The following is a 24,871-nucleotide window of genomic DNA, read 5'->3' as shown; positions in this document are numbered from 1 at the left end:
CTGGAAAGCAACGACTAGCTGGATTTAATAAACTTTAAATGTTGATACGTTCCCTTTAATTAGGAAAATAGGAAAGTCAGATTCCATCTAAAATTCTTGCCCAGCTCATTACCTGCATGACACATTTTAAGATTTAACCTGCACAAAAATTATCCTTGCACTGTTTAACCCCTCTGTAATGCTTAACACTACACACTCTTCATGAGCATTTGTACTGAATGAATTTGAAAACAAAGTTTAAGAGCTTTACTCTCCACTTAACTATGAGCAGTGTCCTATCAAGAGGACTAAATGTTGTGTGGCACCGAAGGAAGCTGCTCTCCACCCTCCACAACAGGTGCTATGTTTATGGAGGGAAAGCACATGGTTTCCCTCACTTACTGCCCCAAACCAGAGGCTACAGCCCTGCCCTCAGCCCCCACACCAGCTAGGATACACTAAGATTGCTGCTGAGTACTTATAATTCATTTTAAAACAAATTAAATCCCCTTCAGTTGCTTCTCATTTGAGGGCAGTAACTCCCCACTGACAGATGGTAACAAGGAGCAGACCCACTATCTTCCTTGAGTGCTCTCGCTCAGTCAGCAGGAACACATCTGTTTATAACCTCTGCTTTCATTATAAAGGTAGTTAAAGGCTCAAGATTTCTCATTTATTTACACTGGGAGTTTAAATTTTTGTGACAAGTTTTGGAACCAAGGCTTCACAACCCTACAAATCATAAAGAAAACCTCTGGACTTGGACAAACCTCTAAGAAATATCATTTAGGTTTTTATGCCAGACAGCATAAATTTACATCACATAAAGGCAAACTGAAAAGCATTATATTTTTTCTTTCCTTCACAATAGTTTCAATTTTCCTATGTAGAGTTCAGAATTGAAATACAGGAAAAAATCATAATAACTATGCTTTTAAGAAGCCAAAATAATACATTTTTTTGTATTTGGTAGATAGGTTAACTGTCAGCCATACACATGGTTTTCTTAGCTTGCTCATAGCTTCACTCACTACATATACATAATCATACATTATTTATTTATGGTTCTCCATGTCTCTCTCTGCTCCATCTGACAGATATTTCCTCCTTCCTTTTGTGCCTTGTACTTATCTACACTCTGCAGAAGAAACAATTAACCCAAGTGATTTTCTCAGAAAAGCATCTCTTCACTTCATTTTATCTTAGCAGAATTTAATTCAGATACATTCATTTATCCTGACTCTAAGTTGAAAAAAAGTAAAAGAATCATGGCTTTAATCTGTTTGCTTTTACAATGAAAACTCAGGGGTCTTAGCTTTTTTTTTTTCCTGTGTTGAAATTCTGCATGGTTAAACAACAATTAAAAGGGAGATTAAAAATTAAGACAACAAAGAAGTATGTTTATAGAAACTGGCCTGCTAGATCTCCAGCATGAAGTAGGGAAAGAATGAAGGATCTATACCTAGCAAAAATCTTTTTCACAAGCTGATACATTAAATGCAAATCAAATATTCTCATAGGAAACTACAATGTGGAAGAGAGTGAGCAAGTGGAGATGCCTTGTCCTCGGAGTTAGCTCACTGCATAGCTAATTTATAGAGAGAGGCTCACATGGATCTTCTCAAGGATTCAAAGCTGTGCTCCTGAGAATCCAGCTTTGTCCTCAGCAGGACAAAGTTCAGTGAACTGCTATAATCTGTATAAGAAAATAAGCTTGGCTGGGAAATATCTTGGAAGGTTTCCTTTGTGGGAAGCACCGAGATGAAAGACTACTGTATTTTTGCAGAAGCATTTTAAATCCTTCAAAAGAATGGGCACAGCAAGAGGGTAAAAAGACAGACACTATTAACTGGCAAGTCAGATACACGGAGGAAGAATAATGTCAAAGATTAGTGCAAATATAGGAGTCACACCTACTAGATTTCAACACATCACGATGGCAGGACTACTGAGTATCTTTCTAGACATAAAGTATGTTGCAGACTTCAATCCCACTCCTATTCCTTAGTCCGCAGCAACAGAGATCTCCTAGCACTGAATAATGGACAACTTTGCAGAGCAGAGGATAAGAGACACACAAGAGAGATGCAAACATGGTTCAGAGTAGAGATGCTTGATGTCCCCTCGTGCCCTGGGAGGACAGACACTGCAGAGGGATTGGGTTGTGCAGCATGACCAAACACTTCTTCTGGTGTTGCAAAATGGAAAGCAGACATTTGATTTTGTTACCTGTCACTGATTTGGAGCAGCTTCTCTATCTTGGAAGATAAGAACATGCATGTGCATGCATGCACACGTGAGATCCCTTTCATCATGGGGTGAGCTCTGCTAAAATGTGATCTAACCTGAATTACAATGTAAAAATCCGCTGCCTACCTACCTTTATTACCTGCCTTTTTTTAGAATTTGAGACTCTCTTTTTTTATCTTTTAACACATATTCAATAGTCTTTGAGGTGTACATTTTTTCCATTTGCTTTGCAGATTTCTAATGTTGAGTAATTGCCTGTTTTGTCTTCTAAAAACTTAAATTTAGAAATTTTAATGAATACCTAAAACATTAATAAAGTGTATAGACATGCCTGTGCCTGCTTCTTCCTTTCCATTTTCTAGGTTGCGCTGCAGTAAGAGCAGGATCAAGGTCTTCAAAGAACAGGACTGATTAAACCGAAAACTGGTTTTTTATAGTCCTCTCCTTTTGTAAGCTAATAAAACCTTTAAGTTCTGTACTAGACACAAGGAATATATAGGAGAAAAAAAGATGAAAAAGAAAAAGGATGGATAAAATGTGTCTTCAAGCAATTTTACAAGTTTTAACTCAGAGGCAAAGCAGAGGGTTTTTAACACAGCAGCAACTCATGGTCTGAGCAAGTGCTCAGTGCCATGGCAGCCATGTCCCCCTGCAGCGTGGGATACTTCTGCTGTCCTGGTACACAAAAACTAGATTTCCTCAGTTCGCTGGGGAAGAGAAAGGTGGGGCTGAAGTTCTGGTCTAGCCTGTCATCTCCGTAAGGAGGGAAGCACATGAAAGGGTGGAAGGAAATGCAGCAGCTGATGCAAGGCCATTAAAAGGCAATTTTCATGAGGCTGACACTAGGCCAAGAAACCACCAAATGCCAGACACTGGGAACAGCTGAAGCAGGTTGTACACTGTTGATAATTATATTGTCCATGGTAATGTTGCCTATACAAATACAATTTGAAACAAAAAAATCCAAAACCAACTGGTGTGAATAAGCTCAAGAGGGAATTATTGAAGTAATAGCTTAGAAGCAACTAGTAGCTACAGATTAATCAACTGTATACAAATGAAATTTTAACCAGGAAAATCACAGGTCTTGAAGATACCTAACCATAAATAAACATTGCTGCTGAAGATTTAGCATGAAGTGCTGCCTAATTTATGAATTATTGAGTGCAATGTGATCGCAAATGTGAAAGTGATGAGATAAAACAGTTAAGCATCAAGGGAAAACCAGATAAAATGAAAACCAGTAAAATGTATAGCAAATCTGGTTACTGAAGAGGGCTAACACCAATATTCTACATTGATGACAGAAAGAAAATTATGTAAACATGAAGAGAATGCTACCTGTATCTTCTTAGCCTTCATGAAGTTCTTTTAGAGAATTAACAACTAATAGAAAAGAAATGCATCAAAGATTAAAGAAAGAATATTTTTATTTTAAAAGCCAAAAAGGTACAGAAAACAATTTAGTTGTTTGTAAATATGAAATATGAGTGATGAGAATGAATGAAAAAAATGAGTGAGGACAGCTGGAGAAGGCAATAGATACATCAGCTCAGTAAGACGCATTAAAGCTTGACCACTTTGTTTTACATCTCAAAGACAGCAAGTTTTTCTATAAAAGATGTGGCTAATTTAAAACTTTAATTAAACTAGTAATGTATGACAAATGTGCATGACCCCTTAACCAAACTATCAGTAATTTGGTACAGGCTCCACAGGAAGTAAAGACCTGAGCTGTAGCCAGGCCAAGAACTCCTCTAGGAACTCCCACAGGGGCAGAGTGACCCAGTGAGCATTGATGCACACGAGCTTGGAACTCGGGTTGTGTGAGTAATACATGAATAGCAGGTGGCTTTTCCAAGAGTCATTTATCAAAGAACAAAGAAACCTGTGGGTACAAGGAGGCTCACACATACCCTTCCTGCTCTATTAAATTTGACTACAAGTCAGCCACTTTATCCCGTAGCTTTGACAGCCTACGGGAGCCACCTTTGAGCTCTCCCTGCTGGGCAGCATGGCTGCACGGCAGTGACCTCCCCTTAACCAGGGACACCTCTCAAGGTTATTCCTTGAGGCAGAAACCTTTCTACAAATAACCAATCTTTGGATCAGTCCAATTTGAGTTCTCTAAACTGCAACTGGACTGGATACCAGGTACTTTCCCCTGGAGCTGGGACCCCTCTCAAGGATTGAGATTCCTTACCTGAGACTAAGAAATCTTTCCTTACCCAAGGCAGAGAGACCCCCTATTTATGGATCCTTGGTAAGTGGCTGGTAGCATGCTAAATAAATATTAATGAAATCCATGTAGTCATTTCCTTTAGACATATACCATTGTCCAAGTCTGAGACTAAGGCTGGACCTAGCCACAGATAAGCTCCATCAGGAGTTTAGAAAGCAAGGGGGTCTGCTCTGAAACTCATGACCCATTGGGAGGGTCTACCTTACCCTTTGGTCTCTGTGTAAATCAATCGAAATAGATTTGAACTTGATTTTCCTTTGTATAATGTAGTAACTAATAGAGTAAACCTTGCCACTGAACTTTATTAAGCTGCACTTTTATAAATTCATATTAAACCCATTCTTGTTAATACCTCTGACAGTAATTCTTCAAGTGATCTGAATCACTCATTTGTAACAAACTGGTGTAGTTGGCAGGATCCTAAATCAGCATCCATGGCATAATGCTACAACAGTTTATGGCAATTAAAATGTTTTTTAAAGTAAACAAAATAAACATATTCCTTTGAATTTGTAAATGGCCTTGAACAGAAGACTAAAAAGTAGGAAGAAGTAAGCAAGGCCAGAACTGACCATTTTAGCTGACTGCTGGATGTGTCATTGACAGAGGTGCCAAGCACAGCGTGAAGTGTATTTTGTGCCTACTTTAAGAATTGCCAAACTCCTCTCCCCATAATGGCAATTCATGCCATGTGAAAGAGAAAAGGAGGATCTTTGTCTTCACATTAGTGCCATAAACTGAGTCTTACACGCCAGAGCACTGACTTGTTTTCCAACATATCTCTGGTAGACTGCCCCTCCTTCTTGATGGAGCTTTCCAGTTTCCCTGTTACTGTTTCATTATTCATAGCCAAATGCAAGCATCAGAAAACTTGCAAGATTAATGCAACAGTAAACCAGCTTAGCCAGGTATGACTGAACCTCTGAAATGCACTACAGAGTTTCCTTCATGCATAACTCAAGTACTTGTTCCAAAGCTGCTGCAGAAGTGAACTCTGTGGAAGTTGCAACTGAAGTGCCACTGCAAGAACCATCTGTAACCAAATGGCTTCAGTGACACCAGCTGAGCTTGCAAAGCATTTAGGGAATATGAAGTGGAACCATGGAAATAGGTGTATTAAACATCTTTGTTACTTGCACTACAGTCTTTATAGCGGGTATTGCATCACCTGTCTCCTTCAGAAGCAACATAAGTGGTTCAAAGCACATATTACAGGTAGAGAACTCAAAATAGAAGGAAAAAAATGTATTAAGTCATCTTTTTGTTGTTGTTGTTGTTGCATGGTGGCTCTGTTTAGGGCAAGAGAAGCAGGTATTTCCAAATTGTTATTTTTAAAAAATGTTCTGACTTGCTGTGCAAACACATCTCTTATAGCAAACTAGCTTAATTTGGGAACTAGACTCAAAAAGATTTGGCCTTAGGGACTAATTGTCCCTTGTCGTTCCTCAGCTATGGACTTTACCAAGTACTGTCCCTAAAGGAATTCATAGTATTGAATATGTGCATTTTTAGGTTAAAACCCCCTAGAATATCACATTCACAATTCAGAATGTTGGGATTTTTTTGGTTTTTGCAAAGCCTGCCATACATACACACAGTGGCCAACGGCACAATTTAAATTATAATCCAGGTACCCCAAAGCTTTACTTCATTTGCAGGTGATTTATAGTAGCATAAACCCTAACAACTTACAAATCAGTGCATCCTACTGTGATTTAGATAACCAGGCTTCTGTGAAATTTATTGCATGCTTTGTTCCTTTTTGTACTTCCCATTTAGACACTATTGGAGCAGTTCACAATCATTTAAGAAAATTACTAGCTCTCCTCTTAAATAAGAAATGTAAATAGCTGGAATGAATTATTATTTATACTCACTTGATATAATACGGCACTTTGTTCGGTGAGATTGCCCTCTCCCAGGGGCCTTGGACAGAAGCTGTTAACAACAAACAAACAAACAAATAAATAACTGCATACATACATTCATACATGCAAACATGCCTAGAAGAGAAATGTGGAGGTCAAACAGGAAAGACAACATTAATCTCTAGAATTACAATTTTACACTCGGCCACGTTGACACAGGTCTGTTTGCTCAGTTGCCCGTGAAGGCAGGAAGGATTAACCTGCTGTTCTGAAACTTCTGTCCTAATCTGAGAGAAATTGAACTCATTCAGCTGCAAAGATAAATACAAAAACTCCTTGAAAGCTAAGCTTACAGAACAGATACGAAGCAGGGCAAGCAACCTATCTTTCTGGCATGCTCATTTATAGGATTCCTCCTGCTAAGGTGTTTGACTGGGTATTCTTCTATTTCTTTCCTTGTGTGGTCAGCAATTCCCATCCTTCTAAGAACAGAATTATGCACTTTGTTTACATTTTAGGTTGAGTGAAGTTACACTGAGAGACCATCTAAGTATTTTGTTTGTTGTTATTCTCTTGCTCACTTGTTCTAAATGGTGAACATTTTTATTTCTCCACATTACTAATTGTGTCTGCCTTCCGGTAACAGCCAATAATGGAGAAAATGACAGTATGATCACAACTAATAGAGAGGAAATAACTTTGCCCACTCTTGTCTATCACAGTGTTAAATGTCAATATCAACTTACAATATAATGAAAATACTTTGTAAAAGAGGTTTTTATAAAACTATTTTGACAAAAGAATTAAAAATTATTTATTAGAGGCAGAGATAATTTATAGTTTAGGCCATAATCAGGGAGATAATGTTTTTATTAGGAGTCTGTTATCTGTCAAACAAAGTAGAACCAAGAATTTTCTTTCTTTAATATAATGATTAAAACAGAAAACATATGAAAAGTGATCTAGTGGAGAAAAAAAAAAAACCAGTTTGCGTCACCCAGTATAACCCTTCTTTTTAGTGACCCCTGCTGTTCACAAAGGAAAGCAATTGTTACCAGGACAACTAGGAATTACCTTCTTGACCATTTGGCTCTATTTTCTTTCCCTCTCTTATTCAAAATAGATACTTTAAAAACGCCACTCCCAAGCTGCTTTATCACAATCCACACAAATAATAACTCCCAATATACATATTTCATCTATTCTGTACCAGATTCACAGAAGGCAGTCTGTAGAATGAAGTATAGTTCCTTTCTCTTGCCTACATATTGGAGTGTGCACAACAAGAATTGGAGGAAAGAGACGAAACATGCTTATAAAAATGGCTGTATAGTCAAATCTTGCTACTTTTGCACATGAGTTGTGAAGAAGGTCTGGAGGGAGGCTGGGGACTCCACAGAGGGGACACAAATCAGCTGTGGGAGAAACTGGTGCCATTACAGACAGCCTGAAGAGGAGAAAGAAGAGCTGGTAGGAACAGGATACAGGCTGGGGAGAGGGTGAATGCATTTCATATACATTTTGGACAATTATGAGAAGCCAGGGAAAGGAAGGAATATGTTTGGAAGAAAGAGAATCATAGAATGGTTAGAGTTGGAAGGGACCTTAAAGATCATCTCGTTTCAACTTGCCCACAAAAGGCGGAGAACCTCCTACTAGACCAGGTTAATCAGAGCCTCATCCAGCCTGATCTTGAACACCTCCAGGGATGGGGAGTCCACAACCTCTCTGGACAATCTTGCAGTGCCTCTCCACTCTTATAGCAAAAATTTCTTCCTAACACCCAATCTCAACCAGCCTCTTTCACCTTGAGGCCACTTCCCCTTGTCCTATCACTACATGCCCTTGTGAAAAGTCTCTCTCCATAAATGTGATAATCCTGTTTTAGATTGCTGGTGGCCAAGGAGTTCTGAAAATTCTACCTCAGCATCTCTGCACATTCTGCTGTTGTCTTCAACCCCCAGCCAGCCATCTGTAGCTACGCTGTCCTTGCTTTCCTATTATTTACATTTACACAGATTTGTGTTCTTAAAAGAAGAAAAGTAAATTTCAAAGGTAAGAACCATGAGAACCAGTAACTCACAAAATGTGCAAAACCCAGAATTTTAATTACAGTGTTAGATCTCTTGGAAAAGTAGCACACTGCACTGCCATTGAAGTCTGTAGCATGGCCCACAAACACAGGAGCACTTTCAAATACAAATACTCAAATATACACCTAATTTATATATGATCAAGCCCTCCTTCTTGGGCCAGGCACTGCAGTTTGGTTCTGTAGCTGTGAAGGCCAAGGCTACCGTCCACTGAGCTGCTCTTCCTGGTAGCACGAGCTGCAGCTGCTCGGTTTCTGTGCTCAGCTACAGCCTCAAAGGATGTAAAGATACAATCTGTTACGTGATTTGTAGAAACACAAAAAGTACCAAAAATAGAATATTGTAATGTTTTGATGTTAAAATTCTCGAAATAACTTTTAACCCCATTTTCAGGTTCAAAAAAAAATTCTTAACCATGATGCTTAAATATTCTTTCCACTTGTAAGAAAAAAACTTCTGTAAATATAATTTTGGTGACTGATCCAATATTCTCCATTCTAGAGGGCAGTAGGAAATGAAAGCCAAGGAGTTAGAGATCACTATTTAATTTTACACTCAGTTACTACATGATTTCTTTACATGCTCTCATTCAGTAATACTAACCTAATGTGTGCTAATATGTGGTCCATCAACTAGCTTTAAAATGTTTACTCAGTGACAATTGTAAGGTTTCTTACCCATGGCAATTGGCATTGTCTGAGGAATAATTTGAATCAGATTACATTAAGTTATCATTTTGGAAAATAAAATACCCTTCAGTATTAAGTAAAAATTGACCTTGTTACATATTTCTCTCCCAAGCAGTCATTAATATTCCCAATGGGAATACTACCAAGTTACGGTTGTTCCACTTTAAGATTTGTTTTTAATTCAATACCTAAAGGACAGAATAGATTGCTGTGTATTTTTTAGAAGATATATTTATTCTGTTGCTTCTGAATTAATCTGGGTAAGAGCTTTGCAGTCATAACTTATTATCACAGAATCTTACATATGATGGTGTTCTTGATCCATTAGAAGAGGAACAAATACTTTTGCTTTCGTGAGAGCTAAGTGCTATAGCAATAACAAACAATTCTGTGATGTTCAGCATAATTGGATTTAGTGTTCCTTCAAGAGGTTGCTGTGAAGCTGTCTATAATACATTTCTGGTTTCCTGGATGATTCTAACCTTGCATAAATTTGAGTTGACAAAATGTGCAGTACTTTTTACAGCTATACATAGAGAATAATCATTTCATTTTTGGCAGAAGCCCAGAAGCTGAGACCAGCTGTTTCTTATCTTTGCTTATCAGTACTGGTTTACTATCCATTACAAAACTAGTACAGGTAAATGGTTAAGTCCACCTAAAAGTCTTGCTGGCAGACTTTTTCATATGATGCTCTAGTATTCCTGTGTGCTACAGCACTCAAGAAGCAGACATTGCCTGTTTGCTGAGAGTAATTCCAAAGTATTTTATTGCTCGAGCTTGCACAGTGTAAGAACCCATTACCACACACCCAGCTACTTCCAATGCTGTTGGGACCGAAATTAAATACTACAATGAAATACAGGGCATTTTAAGAGTGAATTTAAATTTCCCCACACTTTATTTGCATTGACATAAATTTTAATGGTTACCTACTATTTGAGTTTTATTTCTTTCTGTAGGTGCTCTGAGCTGAGCCTTGCTTTGCCTGTGAACACGGTTCTTGATGGTAAGCCTACATTCTTCATTGTTTGCAGAATGTACAATGAAATGGTGGCATGCTGGCTCCCTGAACTTCAGTACTGTTTTAATCTATGCAGGGATCTGAATGAAATATTAAATAGGATGATAGTACTTGATACTACAAAAAATAATCTTATAAATATTTCAGTTTAGCACTGCAAACATAATGAAAAATACATGTATGTTTACCAATAGTAAACTATTTCTCCTTCAGCTATTCAAAGAGTAAATTCAGTATGTCCATATTTAAATGTTACCTTCAGTGGTCCTTATTTAAATAGTCATCACACACTTTTAGTCACCATATGAGTGTACATTTTTAGTTCTAAATACAAAGAAAAATCTTTTGACTTAATTGTCACTAATGGGTTTTGGACAGAAACCCCAAAGAGACCTTGTGTAGTGTCCATACACTGTTAGATATGTCCTGTCAATTTTTTTTTTTTTTTTTTTTTTTTTTTTTTTTGCTTTGGTAGAAATTTTATATATTTATTATATATTCCTTTCAGCATTGTGGTGGTCAAAGCTAAGCTCATTTTTACATTCACATTATCTTGCTTGGTGGCAATAGTAGCTGTAACTCAGCAAGGTGCTTAATTATGTTCACATTTCACATTTTAATGATAATAATTCTCTGATTCAGCCTGGAAATTCCTACCTGCATGACCTGTGTGACTTACACTGCTCTACCTAGCATTATCATCATTAATATCTTAATGCAAACATAAAGTTAAGGAACTGTTTATTTATTCACATAAAGTTTGTTTTGATTCCAATTATTTTCACTGCAGCAAGGTATAGATTTGGTGACTTCAGATAAAGGCAGGGAGAAAGCAAAGATGAGATGATCTTTGCATCAGGAAAGACTCTGATTCCCCAAGAATCAGAATTTCCCATCTGTGTAAGCTACCTTAACTTTTCAAAGAAGATTCATTGAGTACTACATTTTGATTATTTTCAGATTACACCATTAGAAATGAGAAAATACTGCTCTCCAGAGACTATAAGGAGCTCATGCTTGTTTTCCTTAGAGAACATGCTAAAGCAGTATTTCCCCACCATAATCAGTTCATGACGCAGGCTGACAGGATGCCACCTCCAAAATGTGCATCTGCCTGACAGTGGCACAATAGAAGTGTTTGCATAATCTGCAAGTTCTTTGAGATCCTTTGCAACAAATGTCACTATATACCTGTAAAAGATAATTTTTTTCACTGAAGATTTAGATTGATTTCTAAATCATGCGAAATTTTTATTGTTCCAGGTGAGAACAATCAGACCATGTTGAGTAGCACTGAGGTCTAATATTGCACAATGTAGTTGAGAATCTGATGTCACTACACAACTGAGAAGCTATAAGGCAGAAAAATCAATCAAAACTTGCCTTTTATAAGGTCTACACAGCTTGGGGTCTGTTCTGCTCCAAGACCTAGCTGCACATGGAGATGGATTCATAGGCAGTTTGGAAATAGAGAGCCCCCTCTCAGCTTGGATTCTGCCATTCTTAAGCCGGAGCAAACACTCACTACTTCCCTGGAGCACCGTCAGCACCGTCTGTCGCTGTAGCACGCACACAGATATTTATCAAATGTACTGTTTATTGTTGGGGTCCCTCCCCCCTGCCATGGGGTCCTGGGAGAGGGGACCCTGGGGTAGAGGCACAGGGTCTCCCTGCTCCCCGGTCACATGCACCCTAATCCTGTTCCCCACTGGTTATTTTGTGTTCCCCTGCCTGGGGAGGACCCTGGTTGTCTGGTGATTCCGGAGTCCTTGGGCAGTCCCTCGGCCATGTGGCTGGAAAATAAAGATCTCTGAAACTTCTGTCAAGAATTGCTCCCTATTTCTTTCCATGGGCCTCGCTGTCTATGGATGTTGCAGGAGACCCCACTGCAACAATTTATAGAGCACATCTAACCAGAGAATAAGTCACTAAAAAGTGCATTGTGTGATCAGGGCCAATTATGACAGTCTTTTTTTCAAGAGTTAAAAGAGGCTTTTCCATCCTGCATTTCCTGCCAGAATCTTTACAGCCAACTTCAGATTTACCATCTGCATCTTAGGGTCAACATTATATGGTAAGACCTAAATAATGCACGCCTTTAATCATGAACAGTGTTTCCAGAAGTTTCCAAATGCCACTTTGTAATGTGACATATAAAATCCATCTAACACTCATTTTCTTAAATGTCACACTACTGTAAAATGGCAAAAACAGAAGAATCTATATGTCTAATAGCAGAATACTGAATGAAATAGAGCAAAGAAATGCAGACAGACAATATACTGACCCATGTAGCCCAAGCTACAGGTACTCCACACTGCTAACTTCTGTTGCACTCCTATGCTCTTAAAAATGAAGTCTCTAAAACCGGCTCATCAAATGAGGTTATAAAATGGCCTAATCAAATTGGTGGTGATTTTTGGCAAGTGAAATTAGATAAATAGAAAAATAAATATTTGGTAAATATTCCATGTTTTACATAGTAAAACAGAACAGAAAAATTATGATCTATATATATATATATAGAATATGCCTGTTATATCCTAGTCCTGGAGCTTGAGGACAAAGGAAAGTCCTAAACTGAACCCAGCATACAACTCATGATAACATGGACATATTGTTAAATTTATCTGAGTTAAACTTGGCAGGGTGAAAAAATGAAGTAGTTTTCATTTGGATTCACAGAAGCAGTGTAACTCCAAAAGATTATGAAATTTTGGGGGGAAGAATACATATTAGCAACATATTTATTCAGAGAGTGAACAAAAGTATAATAGGCAATGCACCATCTTTTGAATCTTATTAAAAGAAAAAAATAATGTTTGATTACTTTTAAATTATGTAGCATTGCAGAATATAGGCTATTCTGCCAGCCAAGGATAAATTACAGAAATTAATTAGGCTGTAACAAAAAAATAAGATAGCGTATCTCCTACTCACACCCTTCAAAAAATCCCTCTCTGCTTTAAAATAAATATTATACAGCATTTTTAAATAGGTGGCATATTAACACCAAGAGCACAAGAGAGAGATTTAGAATGGACTATCTCCAACCACAATTCTAAAATATTTTTTTTGTTGGAACCCTTTTTTCCCCAAAACACAAAATATTAGTTACATGGAAAAAAAATTCTTGCTTCTAGGTGAAGAGGGGGAGAATATCATCATTTGAAAACTGATTTTACAATTTTTTTCAGAAATTTGTATCCCAATGTATTATAGTAGAAAGGATCACTTAGCACAAAAGTGCAGAAAAGAGAAAAATATAAATATAGAGCTTGAATTCCATAAATACTATTTAACTGAAAATCAAATAAATTATTAATACTTATGGAGAGATTTTTTGTGGTTTTCCTGAGAATAATGCATAATGAAAAAATGAAAGCCCACTGTAAAATTAATTCTATTAACTTTATTCCAAAATAAAGTAAGCATAATCTCTCAAAATATGCCAATGTTTTACTACTCTTAAAGAGCTTTAGCAGGCAGGCCAAGGCAAGCACTATCAAAAGCTGTAGCTATGGCCATGATATTCTAAATGAGGGAGAAATGGACTGAAGACATTTTCTCCTAACTTTAAACCTGATTTACCCATCACACAAATCTTGGGGTTGAGTTGGTGCACAGTGTTGCTAGAAATTCACCATGATAATCACAATGCCAAGACGTGTGAAGTGTATTTGGCTTTGTCAGTACATTGCTAGCTTTTCCTTTTCCAGAAGCACATGTAGTTACTTTACATTTATACTGAAGTAGAAAAACAGTTTTCTAGCAATCAGGCTCCTCTAGCTAATATGACCTTATTTAAATGCATATAATACATGAATATTTCTAATAAATACATTTAAATGCAATAATAACATCCTTTTGCATTCAGCGAGTTCTCAGAGTTAGGTTGATTCATTTTTGTCCACTTATCTTCTATCTTTATTCTACTAACAGGTGATGTTTTCTATTCAAAATATTTCCTGTAGTATCTAAAAATATTAAACCATTTTTCCAAAGGACATGGATGAACTGACGTGGTCTTCGACATGTGCTTGTCAAAAGTGATATCTGAAAAAAATATGAGATAATGTATGCAGGGAGAAATAAGAAAGAAAGATACAGCTGCTTGCACTGGGAAATAATCTATCAGATGGATAGATTATTTCCTAAGAGTCACAGAGCCCTCTCATTTTCAGACTTGGATGTCTTAATTAGCAGGACTTGCCCTTTTGAAGACATCTGCCTGCACAAGAAAGGGCTTCCCTAATCTTTGCTTTGCATAATAATCTGAGCACTCACAAGGAAGGTGGGAAGAGTACTTGACTTCTCTCCCATCTTGAAGGAATTCAGAGCCCCATCTCCAATTTCTCAGGAGAGTGGCCTAAATAACTGAAGGATAACATAAAGGCACAGAAATAAGAAGAAAAAAGACTCAGATCTGAACCTTAAGAGCTCTGAGCTTATCCTGAGAAGGAGAGACCTAGGTTACACAGCCCAATCCCATGGCCATATATATTTTTTTTAAGCAACAGTTATCTGATATAAAACACAGCAGATGCACTCTGATCACTTGCAATACAAACTGGTGGCTCCAGCATTCATCATCTTTCTGTTTCTGAATGAAAGCTGCTAGGGCTGCCTCATCTTGGGTTGAAGTAAGTGCTGCTCTTGCTTACAAGTCCAAAACTGAAAGGTACAGTGAGGTATCTCCAGGCCCTAGCACATATTTAGGTAAGAGGATTTAACAGTCTGGTACTGACATATGCAGGCAGAAAAAGCTCGTGGCCTGGGAAATATGGACCACAAAATGTTGGCTGTGGGTATATCAGCCTTTTAGCCTTGCAAACCTAAATGTTCTTTCTGTTCCTTGTATTTCCAGGTTTTTCATGCTGATGAAAGTCTGTATTGTCTGAGCTTGGAAACCACTGGAATCTTCCAGTCACACTCTTAAGTAATTGCCAGTTCCACCTTGAACACTATTTCATGCAGTCACTTCACTGACATGCTATACTTACTAAAAGATGGCTCATACTGTGGCTGGACAGTAAATTACAAGGTTTGCTCATGGTTTTAAAAGATGTAACACCTTCTATTTTTCAGCCATCACCATCAATGCACATGAATGAATCATGCCTTTAAAAGCAGGATTGATGGCTGAATAGCATAGCAAATGATATTAAAAACAATCTGACATCAATCCTACCTCTCATTTATTGCACCTCAAAAAAAAGTAATAACTATTGTGACAAATATAGGTGGGTCTTCCAACAAGAGACAATGAATCTCATTTTTTGAAAGAGGTAGAATCAAAGAGGAAAATAAAGGCGAAGTCAAAACAGTAAAATTATTCCAGAGGAGTCACTGAAAACTTTGGAACTGGCATTATGTTTAAAATTTGGAGATACTCCTTTTCACACCTCAGTTATGGTATGTAATTCCCAAATTAGGCTCCATCATCCATGAAAGGATCACAGATTTTTCTTTTAATTTCTTTTCTAAATATTTACGAGTTTCTCTTTAATAGAAAGATCTTATTTTTGCCAGTTTTTTACACCCTGATTTAGAGAATTCTAATTAAACAGCAAGTCCTTCAAAACCAACAAACACACTCCATAAATTCATGATATAAAGTCTTGCCTATGTAACGCATTTATCAGATGTATCTTAACTATTGTTGTGAATGCTGTGTCCTTGGCAAGGAATGAACTGAGCTGGAGCTGGGACTGACTCTGTGGGCGCTGGCAGAGAAAATGAGTTTGGGGGAGCATGGAGGACTGATCAGCAGCTCAAGGAGCAGGGCGAGAGAGCTCAGTTAAAAGTGTAGAAGGCCTGGAGAGAGGCAAGTTCATGTGAAAAGTAAGGGCCAGTTTTGATAAGAGTCTTTTATACTTGAGGCAGACCAAAGCCTTGACGGAGAGAGACACAAGTAAATACCATTCCTTTGCCACTATCTGTTTAGCTCACAACCAGGAAACATCCGAATTATCCTGTGCCACAGCATTGGTAAACACTGGCACAGGGTTTAAAAGATGAAGGAGTGGAAAAAGAATGTTGAACTGCATGAAAAGACAATGGAGAAAAATTGTCCCTAATTTAAAAATGCCAAAAATAGAATTTTTTTTTTTTTTTTGCTTTTACACTCCTTATCTCTCTAGCTCACACCTTCTTTCCAATCCCTCAGAAACAGCCCTATGAATAGCCCTTAGCCCTTAGAACAGGCAGCTAGTGCTTGGAAGCAGGGACTACCACTTGATTCCTTGCCTCACAGGGCATGACAAATATGAGGTCCCTACAACACTCCCCCATTACTTTTGTGCTAGGTTTTCAACAGCCCTATGCAGCTTCAGTTTCAACCAAGCAGAAAACAACAGACGATGCTATAATTTCTATGTACAAAATAATAACAAACACATGAAAAATTACCATGATTAGCAGCTCATATTTATTTCTTTCAGAGAGGAGAGAAATGTAATTCAGCCACTGATTTTATGTGAACTTGAGTCAGTACCAGGCTTTTTGCAGAACTTCTTAAAGGTATATCAACTATAAAAGAATAATTTTTCATATAAGAATATAAACAGATATTATTCCTTGCATCTTAAGATGAGCAAGCATGTATGGAAGAGGGAAAGTTGATGGTCAGTTAGGGAGGATGAACTGATTATTACTGGCATATAAACTAGATATGCAACAGCCAATAGATCGCTTATTTTCCTTACTGACTATAGTTTGCATTGATCTTATGTGTATCTCAGCTCCTTAGATAAAAATGCTGAGTTTTAAGCTTATGAAATAAAACCATAAAAATTGCTATGATTAATCTTTTACTGCTGTTGACACAGACTGATCAACTTGGACTCTGTCTGCCACGTCCTGAAACCTAATTTACAAGCCATTAAATTCGCCTTCATTTGACCTGCCTGATTCTGTCTGGCAACCTTTATGTTTGACCTGTTCATGCCCAAAAGTACAGCTGAAGAAAAAAGACTGGTGCTGGATGGCAAAGAGCGTGGCGCTCTCTCTCCTGCAGCGCTCTCTCTCCCACAGATGTGCTTCCATCCATGCTGGGATGCAGCAGAGGTAGTACATAAAAAACGTATCAAAGCACGGTATTTTCCCTGGGCATAGTGATAGTACATGATACTGGAAGCTTTTGGAATTCAGTGCTTATGGAAGATGGGACTGATGTATGTACTGTCAGTTTTCAGTGACTGAACTTTTAGACTTGGGAAGGATTCTGTAGATGTTTTCAGAGCTTCAAACAGCTAACTTTTGCACGCATGGGTAAGATTATGTATTTTTACATACATCTAAGAGAGAGAGAGAACAAATAAGCAAATAAAAACTACCATTATTTCTACATGATTTGACTATTTTCAAAGTCAACACATTTTCACCTGGCTCCTTTTCCTATGGTGATCCTCAAATGGCACAAAGTGTCCAGAATGATGTCCACAGTTTGCTGGCTCTAACTAGTTACACAGAAGAATAATGTCTCACTGGTGGTGAGTGGGCTGAAAGAGGTGACTATCATAACACTGATCATCTTTTAGATCGATCTAGTTTATCAATAATAAGGCAGAAGGGGCCTAGGACATAACCATCACCTCAGTTGTCTGGCTGCACTCAACATGGGCACAGAGAACAAAGACACATTGATCAGTGTGATAATGCACTGCAGGTCACTCTAGTCTCTTCCACGCTTGCTTAATTTACCCTACAAATTTATTCTTTCGCCAGCAATACACCATAGGTCACAAGGAAAAACAAGTATCTGCTTAAATATTGTGTTAGTGTCAAATACTCATAACTCTTGCACGTTCAATCTTGCCAAGTCTGATTTGAAGTTATATATATTGAGCTGATAAAGTATTCCCAGTGATTGAGAGTAAAAGAAAAGTGGGTTTGAAACAGAAATTATGAAAATAGGGCTTATTTCTTCATAGGATCTTAATTTGATAAAACAAGGTGCAGGGTTGAATCAGCCTGAATTAATCTTATATGGCACAACATCGACCCTGGTTTTGATTTTGCAGGTCATCCTGCTGAGAATTTTCAGTTTCCCATTGAGATCTTCAGTGGAAAAATGGTTAACCTATTAAAATTACAATGCAGTATCAGCTGAAGAAAAGTTTGTCCTTTATCCCACTGTGAATGTAGCTGTGCAATAATAGTAACATCTCTTTCCGATGTCTGGATAGCTTGTCCCTCTGCATGTAGGAGACCATTATCCTGTGACTGTGTTCTGTTCTGCTGATATAATCTCTTAAATAAAGCTTTACTGTTTACTTTCCTTAATTGAAGTACAATGGAAAAGACATGGCCTTTAAGAAGCTTCACTTTAGTCACTGCCTTGGAGCTTTGAAGGTGTTTCAAGTTGTCTTTCGGTGTACTTCAAAACATCCTTGATAAAAGATGTGTGTGGAGGTGAAGTGGGAATTTTGCTGGCAATTACATTTCATGCAGAGTTGTAAAAAGTTTACTTAGCTGCCGCTCTTCTGCCAAGTTTCCCGCCCTGGTTTTGATCCTCTCACTGCTCTGCTAAGTGACCAAATCCTGTAAAATATTTTTCTTGCAGGTCTTATTTTGCCCCTTTTTGGAGCTGAGCATTTCTTTAAACCAAAGATAAACCAAATTTGTGTTGGTTTTGGTTTTGTTTGTTTTTTTAATCCTTTCTGGGTTAAAATAATCAGAAACTCTTTTAAACACAATTTTAATTTGCTAGTCCTAAGAGGGAGCCCCCAAACAATGAAGATAAGCCTTGCAGAGATAGATGTCTGGACAAAGAGACTTGATCACGGCAGATGTTTTCCTTTTACCTTGAACCTGGACAATATGACCTTACTTAACACCCAAGGAAAAAAAAAAAGAAAACCATTGTAATATAGTCTAAAATAGAAACTCATAACAAGAACAATGAGCATATGGCTAAAAAAATATCAAATAAATGTGTATGTAAAGTGTACAAGAAAATGGGAAATGGGAAATCACTCACTGGTAAGAAAATGCTGGGAAGTAGGGCCAAAATCCCTGTGAGCTTCGTGCAGTTGCCTGATGCGCTCATCAATGGCCACCTGTTAAGAGAGGAGAAAAAAAATGACTCTTTTCTACACAAGAAACAAAGAGAAATTATAGTCAGATAATTTTTTTTATTAGTGAACATTCAATTTAAAATTAAGCAGGTTCTGCAACAATTGTAGCCCTTCAGGGTCTAGATGAGATTAAATGTGCCATTGGAAAAAAAGAAGGTAAAAAAAAGTTTGGATTTTGTTGGTCGTCCCCCATCTTAACTGATGCTAGAAGAAGCTGAAAATGAAAAGGCTGATAAATAAAGGTATAGCAAATTGGCCTGACTTTATGTACCTGTAAAGAGTGTGACTGCTGCTTGTCAAGATCGAAGTCAGAACATCCATCTGTTAATACTTTTCCAAAACTACTTCAGGGTACTTTTGAAAGTACACTATTACAAATCGGCACATGAAAAGTAATCTCTTATAATGTGGACAGGATAACCATATTTTAACCAAGTGCTGAAATGAGGTTAACCAAAACAGAGCAGCTGGTACAAACATTTCCCTGTTCTTTTAATCACTCAAATCGTAGCCCTCAACCCTTTCCTTGGAATAGTCCTTTTAAGAACATGTTCCTAATGTTTTGTTGGGTTGATGTACTGTGTGAGAACAGAGACAATAATTTAGGACTGGTTCTATTTTTACCCTTGAAAATCTCAGTGAAGTGGAGTATTGAGCAAGCAGCCAAAAGGGGCTGATTGCAATAAGATTCCCTGGTGTATGAGTGACATCTACCTGTCCCTTTATAGCCTATATGCTAGAAAGAATCAATTAAGTTAGACCTAAGAATGGGGTTACATAAAACAAGGAAAAATGCTTGAAAGTAATGATAGAATATTTTTGAAATGTAATAAATAAAGTAACTGATCGGAAGGAAGTTCACTCAAATATTGCCTGTAAGAAAAAGTGTTCCATAAACACTGGCAAAGCAGAAAGGAAGAGTGTGTTTGGTGTGTTTTAACTGGCCTCATTGTGAGATGCATAACAAGGAAACAAATAGGTTGCACAAGTAAAAAGCAATCCACATTTTAAAACTGTCAGGGAATTTTTCTGGTGGGTGGTAAGAGGGAACTATTGTATAGTAACTGGGCATGATACAGTCAGAAAGGAAAAATAATGATAGAATTAATAAACTATTTGATATGACTGTGTGTGTTTGCCAGATAAACCCCAGACCCCAAAATCTTGTCTAATTAAGCAATACCAACTTATTGCCAAGACATTACTTCTTTGCTTACAATTTTAAAACTAACACTATAAGAAAAAATGCCCATTTCCTTTCTTTCCTTAAACCATTTTTCAGGTACTCTTCCGGCAGCTTCCTCCATTTCTATGCCATCTTTTCTCCTCTGGCTTGCCCTGAATTGCAAGCACAGATGTTCTGTTAAGCAGTGCTTCATACCAGGGACTGACTTTGAGCTTGAGTTCACACCCAATTCACTGCACAGATACAAGCTGGGGAGCTCTGTAAGTGCATAGAAAACTATGAAAGGGCTGCTTCTGGTCATCGTATAATTAGCTTAAGTACAGAATTGATGTGCTATTACTTTAACCAAGAAATGACCTTTCAATGAAGACTAGAAAGATAATCTTAAACATATATAAACACCTGCAAATAAAAACCACTGGAAAAATGTAATGAAAATGTATATACTCTTTAGAATTGTCTTAAAATTACCTCATAACACACTTATTTTTTTCATTAGGAAATACTGGTTAATTAAGAAATATATGGCTCCTCTTTTACATTAGTACATACTTTTCATTAAGTCAACTAGCATGGAAAAAGTACTTGCTGGCATGAAGAATCCCTAAAGAGAATGGGAACTTTACAAACAGACAGTGGGGAGCAGTGTTTCATATAGGAAAATTTCAACAGCCAAATTGTGGTCAGAAAAGGGCATGGGAACCCTTTAGTACACATGACCACTGCCAGCACACAGCCTATACAACTTCTGTAAGTGTGCTAAAACTGAGAATTCCAATCCCTTCAAAATATCCAGGTGACCTTCAAACTGCACAAAACTATTAACCCGAAGATTTTTAGCCATATATGTACAGCAAAATAAAATACCTTACACACTTTAGGGCAAACTTTCCAACTGAACAGCTTTGGATGTGATCCAGGAAATACCTCTGTCTAGAGGTAGATTTTGTGAATACAGAGAAGAATAAAACACTGAGAAATCTTGCATATTCACCAGGAAATATCACCTGAGAGTACAAAACATTATTCCACTTGGCTGCCAGGAAATACCACTTGCTGATGTATTGGCATACTACCTTTTAGGTAAAAGGCAGTAAAAGATGAACTCACTGTTGGTGGTAGAGCAAGAAAGATTATTGCAGTCAGTTTCTATTAATTTTATCAAAACTAACACATAAATGATAAAATAACAGAATTTGAATCCACAATAACTTGGATCATGGTGTATAATAAATACCCACCAAAACAATCTTTGCTTAGACTTACAGAAGAATGTGTCTCTGATCCAATAAAATCAGTTGGATTTGATTTTGTGACTTATGCACCAACAATCTGGAGAAGGAGATTATATCCATATAAGTCTTCATAAATGTTTCATGATTCTTGAAAAAAAATCCTCACTGGCATGTAAAACTGTTTCTTATTTTTCATAAACAAGGCATAGGTAATTCCCAAATTTTAAATTTTGTCTTGCTTTTCCTTCAAATCAAGTGAAATAGGCTCCTCCAAAATGAGCACAGACAGTATCCCTTGTATTTTTGTATGCTATGCTCTGAACCAAGAGCAGTTAGAACAAAATGTTGTTGTGAACGACTAGAGCCTTGTGGGAAGAAAACTGCAAAATTTTCAAGCCCATTCAAGCATTCATTTTCCTCGCTTTAAAGGGAAGAAAAAATATATCCTGGTAATGAAGGGAAAATTCTCTACTGATTTCAATAGTGTTGGCTAAGCCATGCAGAAAGTGATACTTTAAAGTATCTACTACTACCAGAATGTAACATGCAGGATCACAGAAAGGGTAAAGTTGGAAGGGACCACAGTGGTCATCCGGTCCACAATCTCCATGGAATGGGACTGTGGATTTCATTTGGGTACCTTTTAGGTAAAACTCCACAGTATTTATCCACAAGAAATGTTACTAATAAAAAAATAAACAGATTTCTAAAAAGTCAGATATTGCTTTATCAAGATATGAGAATTTAATTTAAAGAGATGAAAATATTTTTGCATCTAATTTTGACTTAAAAACAAATATCAGAATTTTCTCTAATTGGGATACATGAACCATTGCTTTTCTTCACTGGGGATGTATGCTTCAAAAGACATGCATTTACATTATTTAATCCAATGTTTTACATAACATTATCATAACAATATATATAACAATATGATTTCAATCATAACAAATGAAAGAACCACAGCAGTGCAGTAAATATACTCGAGGCTGAAGATGGTAATATTAAAAATCCTATACTGATTTTAAGTGATATTACATGGTACAGAAACAGCTTCTGCTAAACAAATTGGCAAGTAAAAAAAAAAAAAAAGTTATTTAAAGTCCTTCTCCTTTAAAGACTTTGAAAACATTTGATGAAACAAGTTCTGTTTCCCATCACTTGGGTGCAGCCATGTGAACTGAATATATAATCAAGTTCAGATAAACAAATGACAACAATAACAAAAGCAAAGCTCTGTCATGCAGTTGTTAGGAATAGTTTCTAAGTGTTTTACCTAATATGGGGTTCAACCTTGACAACATTTTTATAACAGCTCCACTGCAGTCAGAATGAGGATTTGATGGACTTAATTTGGGTCTACTACTAAATTCTGGGGAGGGTTTTGTGTTTTTTTTTTTTTAAATTTTTTGAGGTTTAACTGAGAATATTTTTATGACATATATAAGTGGTTTTTTTGTGTTTATGTCCACACTGCAAAGCAGGCCTAGATCAAGAAGGAAACATGAGCTGCTTAATTCTCAGTATTTTCCATGTTCTCAAAAAGTACCCAACAGCAACTGCCCAGGAGTGCTGGAGTTGCTGAGCTGCTCCAAGACGTGCTGCAGGAAGGAGGCACACCCATCACAGTATTGAAGTTGTGCCTGCAAACAAGGAGTGGCCTCAGCAGAGAGCTATAAAAATGGTCTCTCTGTCAATCCATCAATCTTGTCCTCTTGGATCTACCAACACCACAGGGACATAAGAGCCTCGGTCTAGCTGTGGTTAATCCTGCCACAGGCTTGCCCATAGCTTTGATTTTCAACTGAACAAGTTCAGTGGAGGAAATCTCCGCGGGGTGCTCAGCTCTGACCACCAGCTAAACTACACTGCAATGAGGGGCTGCATGAGCCAAGGTGATGCCTTGGGTGCCTCTCTGTGCTCTGCACTCAAAGAGAATTCACATTCGGTGAAATTGGCAAGGAATTTATTCAAAAAGTTACATGAAGGTGTGCGAGTAGCAATTGTTACAAGTTTTTTACATGAAACAGCAGAAATGAGATCACTAGTTTAAAACACTGCTAAATGTGAAGAGTTAAGACAACTGCTGAATGGCTGGGATTCTGAGGAAAAATGGCAAGAAAAGAAAAAAAAAAGATTCTCATCTAAACAGCTTTATTTAGTGCAGCAGCAAAAGGACACACAATCTCCTTTTGCTTTTTTTTTTTTTTTCAAAATTTGCTTCACCAAAAGCTGTTCTCACAAAAAGAGAAGGGCAATTTTCTGTATCAATCAGCATGCATACACACAATACTTATTAAAATAACCCTCCATTAATTTCCCCACCATATTCACAGCATTTCCACAGCCTCCTGACCTTGACTCCAACCACAGCCAATTTGACTGCATATCAAAGGAAACCGGCTCCTACAAGACCTTCTTTAATGTTGCCCAGCAATTCTCCTCCCAAGAGCTGAAAAGCTTCTTTCTTTGCTCTCACTGACTCAGAGCTGTCAAAGCACTGCGAGGCTGTTCTTCACAAATCAATAAACAGGAAGATCTGATCTGCCGTACTTCTAATAGCTACTGAATTCAGTCACTCACTGCTCCTTGTACATTAGGCGATAAGGATGGATTTAAATAAGCACACTTTGTGCTGTTAATGAGGAACAGCAGGGGAGGAAAGGCAATTGATAGCCATTGTTCCCGGCTGCTGAAGTTCAGGTTTAAGTCTTGACATTTACTGAGTTGAAAAAACAGCTAAGGACAATTAGTTTTCTGGTGAAAAGTTCAGTGTTCTGAAATATTTTGAGAGCGTAAAAATGTGCTTATTTTCCACATTAAAGAAAAAATAGATAAGTACAGTGCTATTTGCATGCATTTACAGCTGTTACAAAGACTAAATTCAAAATTCTGGGTCATGAAGGACTGTATACTTCAGCAGATTGAAATCTGAGTGACTTCATGCAATTCTCCTTTCAATTAAAAAATAAAATCATAAGAAATAGTAGAATACATGTATTGTACCTTGACTGCTTTTTAAAATTTTCAGATGAAACAAGAGAATAAAATGGAATATAAATTCAGGAAACATCTTAAAGCTTGGGGCACAGAGCTTTAGAAAACAGTAAATAAAAGAATGATCTCCTTGAATTAATATGTCTACTGTGAATAACCAGCCATTGCTTCTTAGGCTTTTGTTTTATAATCCTAAATCTGTGCACTTTGGGCTTTGTGTATTTCTGT

The 24,871-nt window shown here is 37.3% G+C and overlaps 1 protein-coding gene across 11 annotated transcripts in view; it reads right to left on the bottom strand.

The window, feature by feature from the left end:
• Window positions 1-24,871, bottom strand: part of DMD (dystrophin) — a 1,181,986-nt gene that overhangs the window by 109,936 nt on the left and 1,047,179 nt on the right. For all 11 annotated transcript variants that reach the window (XM_069032076.1, XM_069032238.1, XM_069031841.1 and 8 more), the window contains 2 exons: window positions 19,129-19,207; window positions 6,349-6,409 (listed from right to left, as the gene is read on the bottom strand). In XM_069032076.1, the coding sequence (XP_068888177.1) occupies window positions 6,349-6,409; window positions 19,129-19,207 (140 nt within the window). The remainder of the gene's footprint in view (window positions 1-6,348; window positions 6,410-19,128; window positions 19,208-24,871) is intronic.

Source organism: Aphelocoma coerulescens, chromosome 1, assembly GCF_041296385.1.
Source record: "Aphelocoma coerulescens isolate FSJ_1873_10779 chromosome 1, UR_Acoe_1.0, whole genome shotgun sequence".
NCBI classification, from domain to species: domain Eukaryota; kingdom Metazoa; phylum Chordata; class Aves; order Passeriformes; family Corvidae; genus Aphelocoma; species Aphelocoma coerulescens.
This window is presented reverse-complemented; position numbering and strand designations above follow the sequence as displayed.